Source organism: Narcine bancroftii, chromosome 9 (genome assembly GCF_036971445.1).
Source record: "Narcine bancroftii isolate sNarBan1 chromosome 9, sNarBan1.hap1, whole genome shotgun sequence".
NCBI classification, from domain to species: Eukaryota; Metazoa; Chordata; class Chondrichthyes; order Torpediniformes; family Narcinidae; genus Narcine; species Narcine bancroftii.
This window is the reverse complement of record NC_091477.1, coordinates 86,082,304-86,104,927: the sequence shown is the minus strand read 5'-3', so window position 1 is coordinate 86,104,927 and position 22,624 is coordinate 86,082,304. Positions and strand designations below refer to the sequence as shown.

Genomic DNA, 22,624 nt, shown 5'->3' with positions numbered 1-22,624 from the left:
GGGTTTAATGAAAGCCAGAGAAGGCTATATTAATACCATCCAATTGAAGAGTGCCCAATTAGAAGATGAGGTGGTGTTCTTCCAATTTGTGGGTGGTCTTAGTTTCGCAGTTCATGAGACCATGGACAGGTTGGAGAATTGAAATGGATGGCCACTAGGAGATCCATGCTTTTGTGGCGTACAGAGCCAAGGTGCTCAAAAATTTCTTCATTTATGTCTGGTCTCTCTGATGTAGAGGAGACCACAATGAGAACACCAGATACATTGGATAACCCCTGCACATTCACTAGTGAAATGTTACTTCACTTGGAAGGATATTTGGGGCCCCAAATAGTGGTGACGGAGGAGGTGTGGGCACAAGTGGAGCACCTCCTGTGGTCACTGGAGGACAAGATGCAGACTTGGAGATTCTCCCCCATCACCATTCCCTATCTCTGTCCCTCCATTTAAACATGATAAATTCTTACCTCATCCCTTGTATCCAATTAACATTTTTTTTTGGGTCTGGTTTCTTTCCCCAGCCAGCAATAGGTCATTTCATGCCAGGCTTCCATTTGGAGGCCGACTACAAGAAAGCAGCCCTAAACGACTGCTCCAGCATTCCATTCATATCGAGAGGCACTCATAGCACCCTCTGGAGCCGATGGAGGCGGGGCGATTGGTGCCATAGTGCCACCCATCATAAAAATGTGACAGAGCAATGGCAGTCTTCCCTAACCACAATCCTCCACACAGCTGGAACCGCTCTGTGGTTCCCAGAACAGTTCTAGTTGAGTGTGGGATTATGGGTAGGGAAGACGGCCATTGCTCTGCCATATTTTGAGCCACAGAGAGTGACCCTGAAGGCTGAAGTGGCCCAGTGTTGCTGTCACAGCCTGCACCAGCCACCCCCTAACGTTCCCCGCTGATGACTCCTGCTGCTGCCCCTGCCTTGAAGGGGGGTCATGGAGGAAGAGGGGTGAGTGGAGAGATGGGTCGCAGGCTTGCAGCGTCTATACATTCAGGTCAGCCAGCAGAGCGCAGCGTTCCGCCGATTATCTTTCCCCGAGAAGGGTTTGAATCGGTACCTCGGAGCCGACCACAGCGCATTCTGAAAGATAAGTCGCTAGCCAGAAGGGAGAAGAACCTCTGCCTTTACAGACGGGTGTTTTCCTTGCTTGAAAGTGACTATTGTCTGAATTCTGAGATTTCCTGCTTCTGGCTTATTCTTTGAAGAAGGGCCCAGGCCCAAAACATCAGCAATATATCTTTATCTCCTATAGACACTGAAAAGACTGACTGAGTTCCTCCAGCATTTCGATATGCTTTTTTCTTTCATTTGTATCATCATCTTCAGGAAAATAGGCACCAAGGAAAGAAAAAGAATGCTAGTGTTGGCCAATTTAACTCTGATAACCTGTTTGTACGTGAATTTAATCAGTTAACATTGAAGAATTTCACAATAAAAGGATGGAATGGATCTTCATTAGACTGTTTCCTAGGATGGAAGGGATGGTCACACAAGGGATTGGTCAGGACTGTATTCTCTTGAGAGTTTAGATCAATCAAAGGTCAGCCCTTTGATAGGTACAAAATTCTCACAGAGCTCAACAAGGTGGATGAAGAAATATTTCCCTGGTTGAGGCGCCTGGAACCAGGGATCACATTCTGAGAATAAGGCACAGGCATTTCATTTCTTCAAATAGAGGGCGTTACCACTTGGAATTTTTCTACTCTTGAGGGTTGTGATCAGTGGCTTAATTCAAAACATCAAAGAGATGGAGATATTACAATGAACACAATCTAGATGGTCAGCTACAATCTTGATGCAGTCTTGAAGGACCAGAAGGTCTACACTTGGCTCCTGCAACATACAAAAGTGTGCAAAAACTCAGCAGGTCACACAGCGACCACAGGAAGTAAAAGGGAGTCAACGTTACAGGCCTGAGACCTTACTCAGGAATTTATTCCAATTCCTTATTCTTTTGTAGGTGATTAAAGCAATTGAGGAAGGTTACCGATTACCTCCTCCCATGGACTGTCCGGTCTCCTTGCATCAGTTAATGTTGGATTGCTGGCAAAAGGAACGTAACGACAGGCCCAAATTTGTCCAGATTGTCAACATACTGGACAAACTGATTCGAAATCCAAGCAGCTTGAAAAGAACAGCAGTGAATGAGAATACAAGGTCAGTTATATTTGGTGCACATGCAGTAAATTTTAACTGCAACAATAAGTTTAAGATTTCTCTGCAATCATTACCTTTCAGTGTTGCGATTGTCAGTGTGAATTACATTATTTCTAATGAATTAACATATTCCAGGGGATGGTTTCTTCCTCCTATCACTATGCTAAATTGAATTCAACTATTGTTTACACTTGTTCACTCTTCCCCACCCACCAATCATCCCCTGTGACTGCAGGAGATACTCCACTTGCACCCATACCTCCTCCCTCACCATCATTCAGGGCCTGGAACAGTCCTTCCAAATTAAGCAACATTTCACTTGTGAATATGCAGGGGGTCTTTGACTGCATCCGGTCCTCATATTTTGGTCTCCTGAGACTGGGTGCAGGCTGGGAGATCGCTTTGTTGAGCACCTTGGCTCTGTCTGCCACAATAGTGTGGATGTCCCATTCCCTTCTGTCCGTGGATTCATGAACTACCAGACAAACAACATCTCATTTTCTGTCTGGGCATCCTCCATCCAGCTGGCATTAACATTGACTTCTCTGGTTTCTGTTAAACCCCTCCACCTTTTTCTTCTTCCACCATTGCCTTTTTTCCCCCAGAGCCAAAATCAATTCTTACCTCCTATCATCATATCCAATTAACACCTTCTTTTGGTCTGGAACTCTCTCCCTTCTAGTCTTTATTCTGACGCCTTCCTGTTCTTTGCTTATTCTTTGAAGAAGGACTCAGGCCCAAAACGTCGACCAGCTGAATTCCTCCAGCATTGCTGTGTGATTTTACACTCTTGTGATCACATTCTCAGACTGAACCATATGGGTTTACTATCATTTCAATAGCTCAGGTCCAATATTCCGGATTGATGTCTAATGGAAGAAGTAACGTCCACCATTGGAGATGCTGACAACAGAATAAGATACTATATTAAGATTCTGTTCACTCAAGTAGATTAAAAGAATTCCAGGTTATTCGTTGAAGAAGGGCAGGGAATTATTTCTGTACAAACTTTATGCCTCGGGTAACATTATTAATACAAATTATCTATTCATGATAACATCACTCCTCATGTGAACATTATGCAAATTTACTGCTTTCCCCTCCCCCCGATTTAACAAGGAAAATTACTTGACTCTTAAGGACGTTGCAATATCCTGCTAAATAACCTCTATTTATTTCAGACCATCAGATCCTCCCAAATTAAATCCTAAAAAATCAATTGAATAATTTTAAAGATTCAGTATTTAATTAGGTAATACAGGGGTTGTTGTTGGTGTACTATAAATACTTTAATAGAACATTTTCAGCACAGTACAGGCCTTTTATCTCACTATATCAGTCTACTTAACTAACTAAACCTTCCCTACTTCACACCCATAACCCTCAATTTTTCTTGCATCCATGAGCCTGTCCAAGAGTCTTTAAAATATCTCTATTTTATCAGCCTCCACTCCACCACCACCCCAGGCAATGCATTCCAGGCACTCACTACGCTGTGTGTGTGTATATATATATATATATATATATATATATATCTATATATATATATATAAACTCACCCTGATGTCTCCCCTAAACCTTTGTCCCTTCCCTTTCTACAGACATTCTTTGCTACTCTCACCATGGGGAAAAAAGGTGCTGGGTGTCAACTCTATTGATGCCTCTCATAATAATCTTTTAGGCCTCTATTTAGTTACCTCTCATCCTTCATTGCTCTAAAGAGTTTTGTTTTGTTAGCTTTGCCACGTAAGATTCCTTCTCCAATCCAGGCAACATCCAAGTAAATCTCCTCTGCATCCTCTCTATAGCTTCTCTGCTTCTATAATGGGGGCAACTGGAATTGAACACAATATTCCAAATGTGGACTAACCAGAGTTTTATAGAGCTACAACATTACCCCACAACTCTTGAAGCATTCAGTAAGCCTTCATAACTACCCTATCAACCTGTCTGGCAACCTTGAGCAATCTGTTGATTAGGACTCCAATGTCCCTCAGTTCTGCCACACTGAAAAGAATCTTGCCATTAACCATGAACTCCAACTTCAATTTCAACCTTCCAAAATGCATCACTTCCACTTATCTGAATTGAATTCCATCTGCCACTTTTCTGCACCCTGTCTTTATCCTGTGGCAACCTACGACAACCTTTTACACTATCCACACCACCTCTATCCTTAGTTTCATCTGCAAACTTACTGATTCATCCCTACGAACAGGAGACAGAACAAATCCTTGTGGAACTCCACTAGTCACTGACCTTAAGGCATTTATATTTACATCTACCCTCTGCTTTCCATAGGCAAGCTAATTCGAAATCCACTCAGCCATGGCTTCATGACTTTCTGAATGAGTCTACCATGGGGGATGTTGTCAAATTCATTAACATACACACACCTCATCTACCTTCATTAATTCACTTCCTCAAAAAAAATGGTGACTATATCTGAGAAGACTATACTTCTCTTAATGCTCCTAAATCCTGTCGCTAAGAATCTTCTCCAGTAGCTTTTCCATCACTGTTGCAAGACTCTCTTGACTGTATTTTCTCTATTACCTTTTTTTAAACAATTGGACCTACATTTGCCATTCTCCAATCCTCCAGTACCTCACCTGTGGCCAAGAAAGATGCAAAGATCAGTGCCAATGCGCCATCAATCTCCTCTCTTGCTTCCTCTAGTAACCTGGGTTATATTTCATCCAGTTCTGGAGACTTATTAACCCTAATGTTTTTTTTTTAAATAAGATTCAGCACTTCCTTTCTTAAACTCAATATGGTCTAGCACATAAGCTTGTTCTGTACTGACCTCATGTTGACCAAGGACCCTCTCTCTGAAGCAAAGTATTTATTTAGGACCTTCCCTACTTCCTCTGCCACCCAGACACACATTGACTCTTTTATCCTTAAGTGGCCCTCCCTTCATTCTCATCATCCTTCTTCTTCACATATGCATAGAGCACCTAAGAGTTTTCTTAATCCTATTTGCCAAGACTTTCTCATACCCCTTCTGATTCTCCCAAGTCCTTTCTTAAATTTCTTCCTTCCTCCCACACTGGCCACTCCCACTATGGTCACTCCACTTCCCTTTATCTGCTATAGTTAATTAGCCAATGGAGAAATTTAAACAAGCCCCAACCTTTTCTGGTGCTTTTTAAATGATTCTCTTCTCGTTCCACATCCCCCTCTCATACCCAAAGAAATGGTTGGGGTAATTAATAACATAATAGATATCTTTCTCAAATATGAATGCATGACTGCATGGTAGAAAGTTTTTGTCGATGCTGTCATTTTGCATAATGGTTACAGATATTATTGACCTTTACATGAGTTGAACCAGTAACAACCACATTGGGGCCATTAGCTGGCACATCTTTCTTTAAATTGATTTAATTGTAGCAGGCTCGAGTGCCACAATACATTCATATTATGGAAGTTCTCCAACTGAATACTTAAACCTGTTAGCTAAACCCAAACCCAATCAATGCTACATTTAATATTAGATGTAAATTATTCAATTAAATCAATGTTTTCCTCACAGTTCCTACTTATAATTAGTAGAAATACATCAATTTGTTATGATTCATTCTTCATAATTATTTTAATGAATTTCTATGAGCTGATGGGAAAGAAAGTCCCCTATGAACAAATGGCTGTAAAGCTAATATTTTAATGATAAATGTAAAGGCTATAAGTTTTCTTTAAACTGTATTCCAATATTATCAGTATTTTGTGTCGGATCACTTGTCGAGAGTTACTGGTACCATGTAACCCAGTACTACTTATCACATGGTTGGGGGGGGTCGACGACTAAACCGGCTCCCCCACTGGTGTCAACAGCCATCTAGCAAACTCGCTGTGAGCATGGAAATGGCATCCCTTACACCGAAGCTTGGTCTGGCCATTCACTGCAACAGAATTTCCCTTAGCCATCTTGGACCCCACCATGCTGATCTGGTAAGGGGTGGGGGTTTGGACTGTGCAACCCCTACTCACCTAAAATCCACTCATGCGGATGCTGTTCCTTTCTGAGGAACTGGGTATCCTCATATCAACAAATTAACTGAAAGGAACCATCATCATCCTATGGGATGGAGAACCAGAAAAAGAAAGAAATTATCAATGGAAAGCCCTAATTTTCAGTATCTTATAATGATGAGCAAATCTAAAAATGCTGATGATGTCTGGAATTTGAGTTTATAAAAGATGGGGATAAATTTAAACAAAGGAGCAAACTAGATATTAATTGATAGGCTGCAGCCTATAACCTCCACTAGCACCAATTGGAGAAATTTTTGCAAGATCTTGCTGCCTTTTTTTGGACAGTTATTTGGGATTGAAGATTACCTGGTTCTCTGGGTTTTGTGGGTTGAGATGAATGGTTAGATTGACGTGGGAATTGCTGCCTATTAGGTTGGCCAGTGCATATTGATATATATTCCTTCTGCTTGTTATACTGGGTCTCTATGCACCCAGTCCATCATAGCTCAAGGTCTGAGTGCGACAGGGGCTCAATGGTGGGGGTGGATGAGGGTTCATCTTGAAGAGGATGCTGACACAGGTTTGCTCATCTTTCTGCTGAATTTGGAGGTGAAATTTTGCAGGGCAACATAGGCATATTTCAGTGCTTGAGATGCCTGCTGTAGGTTGTCCTCAAAACTAGGATGGAGAACACAGTAGAACTCTTGGTCAATTTGCTGTGGCTTGTAGAGGCCAGAATTGAGGTTGAACTTCATCTTCAAAGTCATTGATAATACACATGCAGCTCACAAGGCTTAACTGTGTGTCTGCATAGTGTGTTTTTTCCTCCAGTCTCTCCCTCAGTTATCCCAAAGTTATTGCCAGTAGATATATTATGATTTCATAGAATAAAGTATTATAAAATTACAATATCTTTTGCAATCAAATCATTATCAATGTCAGGAAGAGCACATGCAAACGGCCCCCCCAAAAAAATTAGAAGTAAGAGAGACCAGGTGGCTTATGGACATTTCCACTCTTGCCAGTGAGTGCTGGATTTTAGTCTAAATTTTGTGGATGGGCAAGCCACCTTTCTTCCTGCACTAGTCTATGTGCTAAGGCTTCACTTGTGCTGATATGACAATGAGAACAGGGCTGGGGGGAAATACTGACTCCAAACTCAGGGTCCAGTCCTTCTGCACTTGTGGCATGTGGAGTACAGAACCCTCTTAACAAAACTGCTGAAAAATATTTTTTATCCATAAAGCCGTGCTCTAATGCTTAACCTGCTTTCACATCATTCTTTTTGTAAAAATAATAATTTTCTTTCAAAGTGAACACTTAAAATGTACTTAAAATATTTAATAACACTGAGGAATGCAATTAAATAAAATCTAAATACATGAAGACTGGTGATAACTTGTTCCAGCTGTTCTCAGAGTTGTTTCAGGATGATTTGCAGCAGAATTGAACTTCACATCCAGGTTCCAAAAAGTACTGATTTGTCGGCAGTCTCCTGTTGAAATATTATTTCCTCATAAACTCCAATCCAATGATTCACAACATCTTCACCTTCTTGAGCCAAGAAATCTCAAGGAGAGCAGGGAAGAAAAAAAATCCACATTTAAAATAAAAAAAACTTATCCAACCTTCCTAATGGGTCAAATTCACAGGAAAAAAACTACATTGATAAGAATTTTTTGAATGTTCTAAATAATTTATTTGCTGGAATTTCCATCAGAACTAAGTTTTGCCAGCCTTTTGGAAAATAAAACAGCAAATCAGTACTGTCCTGCATAAATAAGAGGTTTACTCCATAGTTTAACTACTCTAGCATACTAACAATTTGATGCTGCTCAACCTCCCAGAGTATCAAAGATAGATTGTACTTCGTGAAACCATTATCTTCTAATGTTTGTTGATTTTTATTTTTTACAGACCTTCCACTGCATTGTTAGACCCAGGCACACCTGACTTCTCTGCTTTGGATTCTGTTGATGACTGGCTTCAAGTTATTAAGATGGATAGATACAAAGATAATTTTACAGCAGCAGGATACACCTCCCTAGAGTCTATAGTACACATGAACCAAGAGTAAGTACTAACTCTTTTTATATGATTGAATAAAAGTTCCAAATTATTTTAAAATGCTGTAAATTTTGGCATTCAATGTGTAGACAACACCCTCTCTCCTATGGAAGGGATCCAGAATAGAGTTTACCAAATGCAACACTGGCATGCAGGTTTGAATCCAAAAGCACAAGGCCACCTGAATGACGGCTGTAAAAATTCCACTTTAAAAACAGTCAAGCATCTGTTACTCATTCGAAAGTGGGTATAGATAGAGCTAAAGACACTGGAGTTTGTACTCCAAGTTGCTGAGATTTTGTCCAGGTTTTAAAAAAATATATATATATGTATTTCTCAATATAACTCTTCAATCGTTAAACTGAAAATGAAGAAGGAAAATTCAATTTCTCAGTATGTGATTGCTTCTTTCATGAACTCAGGACATCCCAAATTACTTTTGGAAATGTAGACAGTCTTGTAATCAAGGTGGATGTGGCCACCAATTTAGATATATATCACCACAAACAGCAGCAAAATATATTGCCATGGTATCTATTACACACATCTGGAGGGATAGATAGGGCTTTTTTTAAATTTAGACATACAACATGGTAACAGGCCATTTCAGCTCATGAGTCTATGCCAATCAATTTACACCCAATTGACCTATAACCCCCATAAGTTTCGAGGAAACTGGAGCCCCTTGGGAAAACCCACACAGACATGGGAGAATGTACAAACTCCTTACAGACAGTGCGGAATTCAAACCCTGGTCCTGTAAAGGCGTTGCACTAACCGCTATGCCAACCATGCTGCTTTGTTTAATATCAGATCTGAAAGACATCATTTAACAATACCTGAACTCACAGAACCTTCTCATTACTGCAAAAAGTATCAGCTCAATTTCCACTTAAAAGTTTTTTTTTTAAATTCCCTTAACTGTATTCATTCATAGGACATGGATATTTCTGGTAGTGAGAGTATTTATTGACCATCTGGATTACCCCATTATTGGTTTTAGACGTGTGTAAATGGGCCATACCTGATAAAATTGACAGATCTTCTGCCCTAAAGAGCATCAATTAAAATTTTTCAAATGACATTTTGGTTTTTATGGTTACTAATATTAAGACGAGCTTCATGTTATTTTTCAAAACAAAGAACAGGGCCCTTGGCCCATGATATCTGTTGAAATTTAAATTTACCCCCCTTTTGGTCTGGTGAGATTCAAACTCCAGTGAGTTTGTGAGAGTAATAAATAAATCCACTACACGGCAATATTCACCCGAGTTATTCACATAGGTAGGCTATTTTCCAATCCCCTTCTCCCAGAATTAATGGTAACCCTGACTTATAGCTCAAATAATTGTATTTCCATGGTAAAAGGAATGACGATTATCTTGTTATTTTCAGAATTTGAGTACAAAGATGGGATTTCCTACTTACTATGTAGTTCTTATCATAGAATGAAAGAATTGAGATTGTAAACTGCCATGTTAATTTCCAGCAATTGTCTACATTGCCCAACAGTAGAAAACCTTTGGTGGGAGTAAATTCATTGAAACTCCAAATGAAAATAAATTCCAAAATCTAGACATATTATGGTGCATGTGCTTTGGAAACAACTGATGTACTGTTTTTTTTTGACATCTATTATTTGTTACCATAGTGACTTGGTCCGAATTGGAATCACAACTATGGTGCATCAGAACAAGATCCTGACCAGCGTCCTTGGAATGAGGGCCCAGGTTCAACAGATGCAGGGAAGAATGGTTCCAGTCTGAACCCAGTGCAAAAACTCAATGAAATTAGTTTACCTCATTCATGCACTTTAACAGAAAAAGAACTGCACTTTTTACTTCATTGTTGCCCTTTGATATACAGATATTTTGTCAGTGGTTTTGAATGATTTGAGGACAGAATGCTGAACTTCAAGATCATCATATGACATGTGGCCAAAAAGAGGAAACGGGATCATATGTATATTTGTTTTTGAATTCCTGTTTCTCTTGAATAAACGATCACAAAGGAGCCAATCTATTGATGCCATTATTCATACCAGATTTCAAATGGTTTTTAATGATCACTGGATTGAAGATCATTTCTGACTTGCCAATGAAGGATTTGTTAAAGCTGATTTGAAGCTCTCCAAGACATTCTTGCAGATCCAATCTTGACTTGAGGAGTGGATTATGAATAGCAAAGCTCTTTCAATGACTGTATCCTGCGTGGAGATTTCTGTAAACTGCCATGTTCCACCAAAGCTTTGCTGAGTTGAGAAGGCTGCCGTGTGGATTACAGTTCAAAATATCGTGACTTAACTTGTGATGTAACTTAGAGTCATTCTCCGCACAAGTATTGCGGCAATTTCTTCCATCAAGAAATGTCTCAGTAGTTTTTGTTTGGAATTAAGGACCATCAAGTGATGAGTAAAGAAATACCAATTTACAATGAAACAGATTAATTGCAACCAACTACAAAAGAAAATGAGGTAAATATTGTGAAACCAAACTGAGTCATTACAAACTTGATCATTTGAATTTAATGATCTAACTCCAGAATTTTCCAATTCATGCAGTATTTGTTTCTATAGAGTCCAAATAAGCCTTTGAAATAGTCACCTGGGTGGCAGGGGTATTCACAGATTATGGCAGAGCATTTTCAAAAGGCCTATTGAATACCTCATCCATTCCTCTCACCACCAACCTGAGCTACATTGCACCCTTACTCTAGATCTCAGTTCCACAGTCTGATCCTCAAGAAACTGATCGCCACCCTAAACCCAACCAACAACTGCTTTATCACACCTCTGTCTCCCATTCATTCCCACCTATCCCTACTTTCCTCTGGTGATATGGAAACCAGGCACACCAATGACATGTTTAGCTCCATGCATTTCACAATGGAGAGAATGAGATTGACAATCATGCAACAGCTTGGTTCTTGTGCACAGTGGAAGTTACAGCAGCACGTCCTCTCACAACTTGTTACTAGAGTTTCTAGATGATAAATAATTACTAGGTCAGCTTGTTCCTCGAACATATTTGTGGATCTACTTTTATATCTAGTATGTTTGAGAAATACCCAGCTTGCAATGAAATCAAGAGTTGTAGTCCTAACCACATGCTGCCATAAAGGCAGACCAGTCTGGCAGGTAACGTTGGCCAGCTTGAACAAGGTACTTCATAAATAACTTTTCAGAAACCACAATTCACCAGGGAAAAGTCAATTGTTCTTAATTTGATTTTAAAAAAATATTGGAGAATTTAGTCCATTATACCGTTGCATATTAAATGAGTCAGAACTGACCTTTATTTCTTGTGCAATAATCATGTAAATTCCCATTTGCTCTTTTTATGGAACTGTTCGGTAATGAGTTTTGACATTCCATCTGAGATTTTATCTAACTACATTTTTTAAAAGTTCTATCCTTTTTTTCATCCACCGTAAAAATTTGGATCACTGGTATGTCTTTATTAAATAAATAGATTAAATGAAACGTGTCGCTCTGTACAGATTTTTCACAGGTGGTCAGGTTCCAGTCATCCAGTGCTGCATTATTGCATCCTTGCTTTGACTGTGAGCATTAACAGGCTCTTCAGTTTGTAGGGGAAAATTTAGGAAGAAGTGGAGGGGGGATGACACAAATACTTTCCAAGTGGGCAAAATAAATGATGATGAGCTTTCTGCTCTTGGGCCAAAGCAAACAAAGGTTAAATGCCTCCTTGCGATGAGCTCACCTAACAAGATGCAGGTTGGAAATAAAATACACAGCCTCCGGCTTATACAACTTAGTTTCTCCTTTTAACCAGCTGACCCTTGGTTGAGACAAACCATTTATATTTCAGTGAAGAAATATTGAGTTTTTGTCTGGTGTCAGCAGAAAGATAAATTTGCTCAATTAATCACAAAAGTTGGCTTTCAGTTCAAAGCAAGATACCTTGGAGGTAGCAGACAAAAAAATTGAGTTGAACATATTTTTAATTCTAAGTTGATCATCCAGTCTGTGAAGCCCTTGATTAAATCAAGGCCTTTATTCAATATTAGATGGAAATTATTACCAGGAAGGAGTCAAGCCTACCTGAAGTTCCTGACCCCCAGTTACATCATCTTCATATGTTTGTCCATGCTGGATTCAGTGCTAAATAGTTCCAAGTCCTTTTGCATCCTATCTGTATTGACAACGTCGTCTAAAACAAAAAATGATCCATCCCAATTACAGCATTTGCACCAAACATACAAACATAGTGACTGCAACTAGGAATTACTTGCTTAAAAAAATTGTAATTAACTTCTTAAAGGGATACAATCATCCAAGAATTTCATTGTCCATTATAGTTAAATCAATAGCATTGATTGATGACACGCTGGAGATTATATATTGTTGATAAAATTGTCTCTTATGAACAATATTCTATAAAGATGGATTTGAAAGAGAATCAAAGATAAACCAATCAAAATTGATTTAACCTTTAAAATATGTAACTATCATTCCTGCATTATGCAAAAAGAAAACAAATAAATTAATGATTCCTTGCTTTGCTTTAGAATTGACTGAACTGCTTAATAACCTCATGCAAGCACTGGGAATTCAGAACAATGAATGTGGAAAACCACACAATAGCTATTCCCATGAAGATCAGATCCAAGGAAGGAACTCAGCTTCAAAAACACCAGCTTCAGACAAGCCCAAATTCAAAGCAAAAAAAGAGAAAACTCTCACAAGTTTTCAAAGTTCAGCATCTGTTCTGGAAAATCACAAGTGGAATGTACTGTGTAAGATAACTAAACTTTGTGGACTATTGCATGCCACTGCTACGCCTAATGTGACAACCTGTTCAAATTACTATTATTAGCTATTAATAATATATGGAATCTGTTATATAGGAACAGATCCCTGGACCTGTCACTGAGCTGTACATGTGTATTTTATTGAAGTAGCGTTTCAAACGGTGCCATTAGAACCCACCATTGTTTTGTATACATTTGATTACATCCAAAAATTCTCAATAATTTAACAATTCTAGTTGTTTTTTATTCAGACTGTTTTGCTTGAAATTTCAAATAGCTTGGTGCACATTTATGTTATAATTGAAAATTGTGACATAATCTTTCAAAGTTATCATAAACTGTAACTGATATTTTCATTTATATTTCACATTCTTCTGTCCTAAGCAGTGTTCTCTTAAATGCTAATTTTAAACAAATGACATAGATCTATTTTTTGTATTCCTGCTTGGAACAGATTGGGTAAATGCAAGACTGTGTGTGGTCTTCTGAGTAAAAAAAAAGTACAGTGTGTTTTACTTTAGTTCAAACTGGAATTCTAACGATCCAATATTTTATTTTCCTTTATAACTTTTTTGATGAGTTAGGCATAGATTAATTTTTTTTGCTGTTTTGTATTTTTTTTATTTGAATTTTAGGTACATGTAACTTATGTCATTTATTTATGATCGTGAGAATCTTTTTGTACCTAGTTTGTACATTGTAAAATAATAGTTACAAAATGTGCACAAGACGTGCATACAAAATAAAGTAGTTACAACACAGTTCTTTGTTTGGCAGAATGAGTAACACAGATCTGGAGGAGTACTGTTTGGGTTACGACAAGAGAACAGATTGACTAAACTCCAGAAAGCAATCATACAAAAGAAATTGATGGATTAGGTTAGATAGTGAAGACAATTAAAAATGTCGGACACAGGCAACAGTTGGTAAGTTTCTTCAATGATTAGAAGCCAACTCAAAAAAAAAACTTTAAATCTGATTATCTGGCCTGATCACTTTGGATGTGGTCTGTTACCTGAAATAACAATGGCAATGAATTGCCTGCACTCCATAACCATTGGTGATTAAGTGACCTGAAAGTTGTGATCAACCCCACTCCCCCTCCCCCTGTTGATGTATCCCAAGTCTCTTCTGCTCACCACCACAATGGCCTTTGAATTATTTTAATTGAATCCCAGAAAATAGTTAAAATAAAATAAGCAAAGAAAACTGAATCAACCATTTACCTCCCTCTTTTTGGTTGGTGATGAGCCAGACACTGTGTTCAGAGTTCCTCTGCAGGCTCTGGCCTAGATGTGATGCAGAGTCCAGTGACAGAGCAGAATGCTTGATGCACTTGGATTTCATCTCAAGCTCAAAGATCAGAGATGCGTTGATGATACGGATTAGAATGTCATTGAAATTTCTCACAAAATCATCAACTACAGACTGAACTAGGGTCAGTTCACATCTATACGCATTAATGATGGGGAGGAACAAAGTATTTCAGTTGACCTATATCCATATGGTGGGTTTGGCTCAATGGCCTCTTAATCAGTGAACAGTTCAAAGCATAACAAAACATAAAATAAGCCATTAAAACCTACAACCTAGAAGATTGGAGAGACAATAAATTCTTTAATGGAGCAAAGAAAAAAAAACCATCATTCCTCCCTTATCCCTCCCCACCACCATTTGGTTCTTCCCCTTCCCTCTCCATTCACAGAGCCATCCCCCTCCTCCCTTATCCACTTATTACCTTCTGCCTGTCGGGCTGTGCCCCTCCCCACCACCATTTTGTTTGGGTGCCCGCCTAAATTTTGCTCATACCTTGATGAAGGGCTCAAGCCCAAAATGTTGATTAAGTATTTTTATCTGTGCTATATAAAGTACACCATTTGACCTGCTGAGTTTCTCCTGCTTTGTATTTTTACCTCGATCATCCTCCATATCCCTCACTTCATTTTTCTCTTAAAAGATGCAATATTTCATTTCTCAAGTTGTGGCAATGTATGATTATTTCCACAGCTTTCCGAATAAAGAAATTTCATCTAACTTCTCACTTTGCTCTCATTTTGAGAACTTGAAATTGATGGCCTCTTGGCATTGGCTCCCCAGTGAGAGGAAATGGCTTTTCCTTAATCACTGACAAAGACCTTCATAATTGCGAAAACCTCCATTAATTTTCTTGAGCTTCCTTTTCTCAAGCAACATCATCCTGGTGAATCTGCACATAATTCTTTTCTCCAAGGCTTCAACGACCTTTCCATGATCCAGCCCTAAATATTATAACTGGTCTAATTGTTTTAGAAAAGTTTATCCTAACCTCCTTTGATCTTTACTTCCACAGTTGTGTTTATGAAATTCAAAATACTGTTAAATGTTGCTGCATTTGCATTTTCAGGGAATTTATTTCTCATTCATGACCTCTGAGGCCATTTATCCCATGTGTCACTGCTAGCCTTTGGAGGAACACAGACACCCTGTAAATTCTCTCTCACACCTATTCACTTCGCCCTGATCCCTCTTTTTCTTTTTAAAAGTTAAGCTTAACATATAAGCATAAATACAGAATTAACAATTACATAATAATTAATTTGTACACAAGAAAGCACGCACAAAAAAGCCAATGAAAAAAAGATAAAACTACATCAATAATTGCTTACAATACCTCAAAAACATGTATTTGAAATGATCTACGCAACTTTTGGTTGAAATAACGTATAAAATAAAGGAAAAAAAGACTTAAAACTAAATCTAATCTATCCTCTCCCTCTTATCAAGGTTACCTTAAAAATTAAAATCAATAACAATGATGACCCCTGGAGAACAGGCAATGAACAACTGGAACATACAATAATTGTTAATTCTTCCAGTTATAAAAAAAATAAGAATGGGCCCCACAATTTCATAAATTGAAATTATCCATGTTTAGTATTTTATCTGATTTTCTCTCTTGCATCAAGGGTCATTTACAGTGGCCAATTACCCCACCAGCCAACACATCTTTAGGATGTTCAAGGAGGCCAAGATGGTCATGAGGATCGAGCCCTGGTTACATGAGGTAGCAGTATTAGCTGCTGGACAGATGTTGATTCAAATATTGCTTATTTTCTTTGCTCTGTTTAAAAGAATTGTCCAAATTTTACATTAATTTTACAGAACTGTCAGACGAATGCACACCTCTGAAAGCAGATGAATTCTCTGGACCCATTCCTCCTCTCCCCATTCCCTAATTGCCCTTCACCAGCACCTTCCTTCATTCAGATCCCCACCTTCTTTCCATGATCTCCATCCTTCAGAGTGCATTTTCTTTAGCACTGCCTCTTCCTCCTATCACCTCTTGGCTTCTTGCATTATTCCAACTTCTCTCTTCCCCCACCCACCTTTTTCCCCTCCCACCTATCATCTGCTACTCCTCCCCACCCCCATCTTTTATTCTGGCTTCTGCTCCCTTTCTTCCCACAGCTGATGATGGGTTTTGCCCAAAACCTTGAATGTCCACAGCAGGGGTAGTCAAACTGGCTCACAAGCCACATCCGGCTCTTTGACATGAATGTGCAACTCATGTTGGCTGGGTAATGTTAGTGGGCGTAGCTTATGATCGCATGGTTGTGGTGCATGTTGCTGTATTGCGGGCAGTAGGATTAGCGGCGTGCATGTGATCCAGGCTGCCCTCATAACTAAGCTCCGGCTGCCCTACCATCTGAGTTCCTGATGCCCCAGCCAGCCGCCCTCTGGAGCTCCCGACGCCCTCCCATCTGAGATCCTGACTCCACGATAGACTCAGGTACTTACTGCAGTCAAAAGTTGCTTGTGTGTAATAACAAACCCCTAAATATCACCCTAAAAATTGGACCACAGAATTCAACTATTACATGAGTATATGTTGTGTACATTTTGATTATTGAAGCCAGTACCCTGTACAAATTAGCAGTGTAAAACATTATTACATACATGTATTTCTTAAGATTTATCTAAATTTTTTGTATCAAAAATGCATATGCAAGAGTGAAAATGTGTATGTAACAAATTTTCATGTCTTGCAGCTCTCAAACATCTAAAGTTTATCATATGTAGCTCTTACCTTAAGCAAGCTGGGCCACACCTGGTCTATAGCCTTCCATGAATGCTTTCTGATCTGCGGAGTTCCTCCTATATTTTGTGTGTTACACAAATGGATATCTGGATTTGATTTATAGGTATTTACAGACATTTTTTTTAAAAACATATCAAAACAAACAGCACCAGCTCATAAATTAATTTTGAATGATCTTGTTATGGATTTTTTAAAAATTCTATTTTAGTCTCTGAGTTCATTAGTTTAGGGAGATTTTTACATTCATAATCTTCAAAACAAAAATTAGTAGACATTTATGTTTCAAATTTCATTCTGGGAAATGCCATATAAGTTAAAGAATTCCAAGTACATTACATAGTTAATGTCGTATTGCATGACAATAATGGAACCTTTACCTTTTCAATTTCTGCATCACTCAACTAGCCACAGTCACGCTCCAAATAACACACACCTCACACCTTCCACGCTCTTCAATGTTCAGCCATCAGAAAAACAGATCACTACACAACCACTAATATTCTTTGATTTTTCATGTAGGAGAAAGTGACAGGCAATCAACACTTACAACAAAAGGCTGTTGTGGGCTAGATCATATCAAATTCATAACTGGCTTCTTCAAAGCTTTGTCCCCACTGATAATAGCTATGCTGGAAACTCAATAAAACAACACAAAAAAGAAACAAAAGCCGTGCCCTTCACTTCCAAAATCCTGAAAAATCTAGACTAGTTCCTGACCCCAGAGATCATCAGTCTGAGAGAATCTCCAGCCCATCTGCAAATGAGTGCTGATTTCTTTAAGTAGCACAGGGACATTGGTTGTTCCTACTGTTCAGACCCAATTTGCTGCCCGCACTGTCTTCATTGCAGGGGAAACACCAATTATGTCATGAACGATGACTAACAGCATTCCTTCATGTGATTATGTGCTTTAAGCATGTGCACAGAACCATGAACAAATTTCTCTTTATTGCAAAATGCTTAATAACAATCTGAATTCACAATCAATTTTATGCTATGACTCAGTCTATGGTACCTAAAAATCAAGTGCTCTGTGATTGAACGTTTAGGCAATATAAACAAGTCAGCATATTTTGGACATTTGGATGCAATTTCTTATTGCAAACAAATCAGAGTTTCCACCTTAAAAGCTGCTTGCCCACATCCTGCAACAAATTTGTATGGAGTTTATGCTTCAATTTCTCATTTTCTCCTGCCAAAGAGGATTACCTCACACTTTGCACGTTAAATTTTACTTTGCTGAAACTCTTTCAATGTCTTACTGAAGTATTTTATTATTTGCACTGCTTCTCTCTCTAAGTGGGTCAGTGGCAGCACTGCCATTTTCTTCATTTTGTGTCAGCATGCAGCATGTTGAGTTCTGTTTGAAAATAATGAGGAAATCAACAATTTAGTTTATTCTGCAACCAGTTGACAATGAACCCATTTGTAGTATCCAACTCCTACCACTGACATTCCTATAATTATTTAAAACTTTAAGAGTTCTTGTGTATCGTGCCAGGGATATTATGAGATCTACATTATTTGATTAGTTCATGAGGAGACAAATTTGTTGGTTCTGGGATTTTGGTGATCACCAATCAGCTGTCACATTTTTCCATTACGACAATGAACAATCATGACGAAAAGCTATAAAGCGCTTTGGATATTCCAGGGTACAAAAAAATATAAATGCAAGTCTGGGTTTTTTTTCTGCTGATTTAAAACAAACTCATTAAAACTGTATTGATTGTCTTAACAATATTTTTCTTATTTTGTAATTTTGAACTCGTGTACAATAGTTGATGGCTTTATAGCTCAGTCAAGCACCTTTTGCAATGGTAACAAATTTATGCAAGATCTTAAAAAAAAGACCATTGTTGTCATTTTGCCAGAAAACATTACTCCCTCTGAATTATTTAATCATTTTGCATTATTTCTATTTAATTGCAGCATTTTTGATAAATAAATTATATTAATTGAAGACGTACTTCAGACCTAATAGTAAACAATTTACATTTATCTAATGTGGGTGGATTAAAATGTACAACCATTAAATGTTATTAATACACATGGGAACTGCCTGATTGTTAACTATTGAAACAAACCAATGAATAAGAGGATGGAGATTTTACAGGAGGAGATTTCCTCTGAGTAAAATGTAAAAGCATTTAAAAAAATTGATAAACAGGTTTTGAATTTCACAGTAGTCAATGAGCAGAAAAAAAACCCTTCATTCACAATCAACTGAAGGGCAACCATAACATTCATTCTTAGTTGAGTAATTATTGATAAGATTTTTTTTAATGAATTTGGATTTAATCAGTATTTCTTCATTCCAAGACAGAATTCACTTAAGTTTTATTGATTCTGTTTTTGTCAAGTGGCAGATGTCAGTTTTAGATGGTGGATAGGTCATACTGCCAATTTTCACACACACATTTCTGGCATTTCATCAGTAACTAATTGCTGCCAGCAACAAAAGTAATTCACTGTTGCAACAATGTAAAATATTAAACTAGTGATGGTTCACGTTGCATTTCACTTAGCTTTAAAACCTTTCACTAGTTTGCAAAATAATAAATAAAAAGATCCCAGCAATGGAAGGAAAAGGTAAGCATGAAGTCTGTGTTGAAATAAACCATGTGTTTTTGTTTCTCAGTCCATTTGCTGGTTCTCAAGTGTTTTTAAGAAATAACTGACAATACACAATCTATTTTCTTGTGAATTTAAGTTTGTAAAATGGAAGTTCCTCCAATTCCGCAACTATTTCCATTATATAGGGGAGAAAACTACATGCATGTTAAAAGATAGCTTCAGAAGGCAAGAGATATAAAACATGAAAAAGGGGGCAAGAGCGAATTCAGGAGGACTAATTTGTAATTGTTGAGCAATGGTTCTTCTTGAAGGAGAGGGAGGAGGAAGTAAGTTAAGACCATAAGACAGGAGCAGAAATAGATCATGAAGTCCATCAAATTTGCCACACCATTGAATCATGAGCTGATCCATTTCCCCACTCAGCACCACTGCCTGACCTTCTCCCATCAACCTTTGATCCCCTGGCTAATTAAGAAACAATCAATCTCTCACTGAAATATACCCATTGACCTGCCCTCCACAACCATCTGTGGTAACAAATTCCACGGGTTTACCACCCTCTGGTTAAAGAAAATTCTCCGCATCTCTGTTCTAAGTGGACACCCTTCAATCCAGAAGTTGATCTCTCTTGTCCTAGACTCTCCCAATATGGGAAATCACCCTTTCTACATCTACTCTGCTACTGCCTTTCATCAATGGAAATGTCTCAATGAGATCTCCCTCATTCTCTTAAATTCCAATGAGTACAAGCCAAGAGTTGTCAAACGCTTCTCTTATAACCCTTTCATTCTTGGGATCATCCTTATGAACCTCCAAACCTTCTTCAATGGCAGCACATCTTTTTTTAATTGAGAAGCCCAAAGCTTCTCACGATACTCTGTGAGGTCTCACCAGTGTATCAGAAAGGATCAACATCACATCCCTGCTCTTATATTCTATTCCTCTTGAAATGAATGTCAGCATTTTATTTGCCTTCCTCACCACTGACTCAACCTGCAAGTTTACCTTCAAGTGGCCTGAATTCCAGGTCCCTTTGCATCTGGGTATTTTTAGTTTTCTGCCCATTTATTTTTTCTACAAATGTGCATGCCTGAACACTTTCTGACATTGTATTTCATTTACCAATTTTCTGCCCGATTTTCTAATCTGTCCAAGTCCTTCTGCAGTCTCTCATTTTCTTCAACACTACCTGCTCTTCCATTTACCTTCATATCATCTGCAACTTGGCCACAAAGCCATTCATTCCATAATCGGAATCATTAATGTACAACATAAAAAGTGGCCCAAATACTGACCTCTATGCAACACCTCAAGCAACTGGCAACCAAAGAGCATATGATCCCTCCATTCTGACTCTCTGCCAAACAGCCAATGCTCTATTGATGCTCCTATGTTTCCTTTTATACCATGGGGTCTTATCTTGTTAAGTAGCATCTTAAGTGGCACCTTCTGAAAATCCAAATACACAACATAACTGCATCTCCTTTATCCAGCCTGCTTGTCACTTCTTCAAAAAATTCCAATAGGTTTGTCAGGCAAGATTTTTCCTTAAGGAAACCATGCTGGCATATGCCTCCTGGTCTTTGAAAATTGACTTAAATATTTTTCCAACCTGTGACATCAGGTTAACCAGTCTATAATTTCCTTTCTGATGCATCTCTTCTTTCTTGAATGGTAGGGTGACATTTGCAATTTTCCAGTCCTCTGGGACCATGCCAGAAACTATTCATTCCAGAAAGATCAATACCAATGCCTCCACAATCTCTACCATTACTTCTTTCTAAACACGAGGGTGCAATCTAGTTGATACAAGAGACTTCTGCAGCCTTTGACCATTCACATTTCTGATCACCTTTTCCCTTGAAATAGTAGCTCACTTCCCTTCCCCGATACCCTTTGCACACGGCTCTTGTCTTCTACAGTGAAGACTGATGCACCATACTAATTTAATTCTTCTGCTATCTACTTGTATCCCATTATTATTTACCCAGCATCATTTTCCAGTGGTACTATATCTATTCTGTTTGGCCTGGAAGTCAGCCTGAAGAAAACTGAGGTCCTCCATCAGCCAGCTCCCCACCATGACTACCAGCCCCCCCACATCTCCATCGGGCACACAAAACTCAAAACGGTCAACCAGTTTACCTATCTCGGCTGCACCATTTCATCAGATGCAAGGATCGACAATGAGATAGACAACAGACTCGCCAAGGCAAATAGCGCCTTTGGAAGACTACACAAAAGAGTCTGGAAAAACAACCAACTGAAAAACCTCACAAAGATAAGCGTATACAGAGCCGTTGTCATACCCACACACCTGTTCGGCTCCGAATCATGGGTCCTCTACCGGCACCACCTACGGCTCCTAGAACGCTTCCACCAGCGTTGTCTCCGCTCCATCCTCAACATCCATTGGAGCGCTCATACCCCTAACGTCGAGGTACTCGAGATGGCAGAGGTCGACAGCATCGAGTCCACGCTGCTGAAGATCCAGCTGCGCTGGATGGGTCACGTCTCCAGAATGGAGGACCATCGCCTTCCCAAGATCGTATTATATGGCGAGCTCTCCACTGGCCACCGTGACAGAGGTGCACCAAAGAAAAGGTACAAGGACTGCCTAAAGAAATCTCTTGGTGCCTGCCACATTGACCACCGCCAGTGGGCTGATAACGCCTCAAACCGTGCATCTTGGCGCCTCACAGTTTGGCGGGCAGCAGCCTCCTTTGAAGAAGACCGCAGAGCCCACCTCACTGACAAAAGGCAAAGGAGGAAAAACCCAACACCCAACCCCAACCAACCAATTTTCCCTTGCAACCGCTGCAATCGTGTCTGCCTGTCCCGCATCGGACTGGTCAGCCACAAACGAGCCTGCAGCTGACGTGGACTTTTTACCCCCTCCATAAATCTTCGTCCGCGAAGCCAAGCCAAAGAAAAAGAAAGATATCTATTCTCATCTCCCTTTACTCTTTATATACTTGAAGAAA

At 39.0% G+C, this 22,624-nt stretch overlaps 1 protein-coding gene and 2 long non-coding RNA genes across 3 annotated transcripts in view; 1 reads left to right on the top strand and 2 right to left on the bottom strand.

Moving 5' to 3' along the window:
* Positions 1-13,101, top strand: part of epha4l (eph receptor A4, like) — a 115,079-nt gene extending 101,978 nt beyond the window's left edge. Inside the window, exons 15-18 of the mRNA XM_069896689.1 lie at positions 1,971-2,167; positions 8,063-8,218; positions 9,864-10,685; positions 12,743-13,101. Of these exons, the coding sequence (XP_069752790.1) occupies positions 1,971-2,167; positions 8,063-8,218; positions 9,864-9,978 (468 nt within the window). The 3' untranslated portion in view covers positions 9,979-10,685; positions 12,743-13,101. The remainder of the gene's footprint in view (positions 1-1,970; positions 2,168-8,062; positions 8,219-9,863; positions 10,686-12,742) is intronic.
* On the bottom strand, positions 1,899-6,212 carry LOC138742390 (uncharacterized). The gene is made up of 3 exons (XR_011344128.1): positions 6,161-6,212; positions 2,792-3,070; positions 1,899-2,134 (listed from the first exon to the last, which is right to left on the bottom strand). It is a non-coding gene; the product is annotated as an uncharacterized lncRNA (long non-coding RNA).
* On the bottom strand, positions 7,558-17,143 carry LOC138742391 (uncharacterized). The gene is made up of 3 exons (XR_011344129.1): positions 17,052-17,143; positions 12,276-12,384; positions 7,558-7,640 (listed from the first exon to the last, which is right to left on the bottom strand). It is a non-coding gene; the product is annotated as an uncharacterized lncRNA (long non-coding RNA).
* Between the last annotated feature and the right edge of the window lie 5,481 nt (positions 17,144-22,624).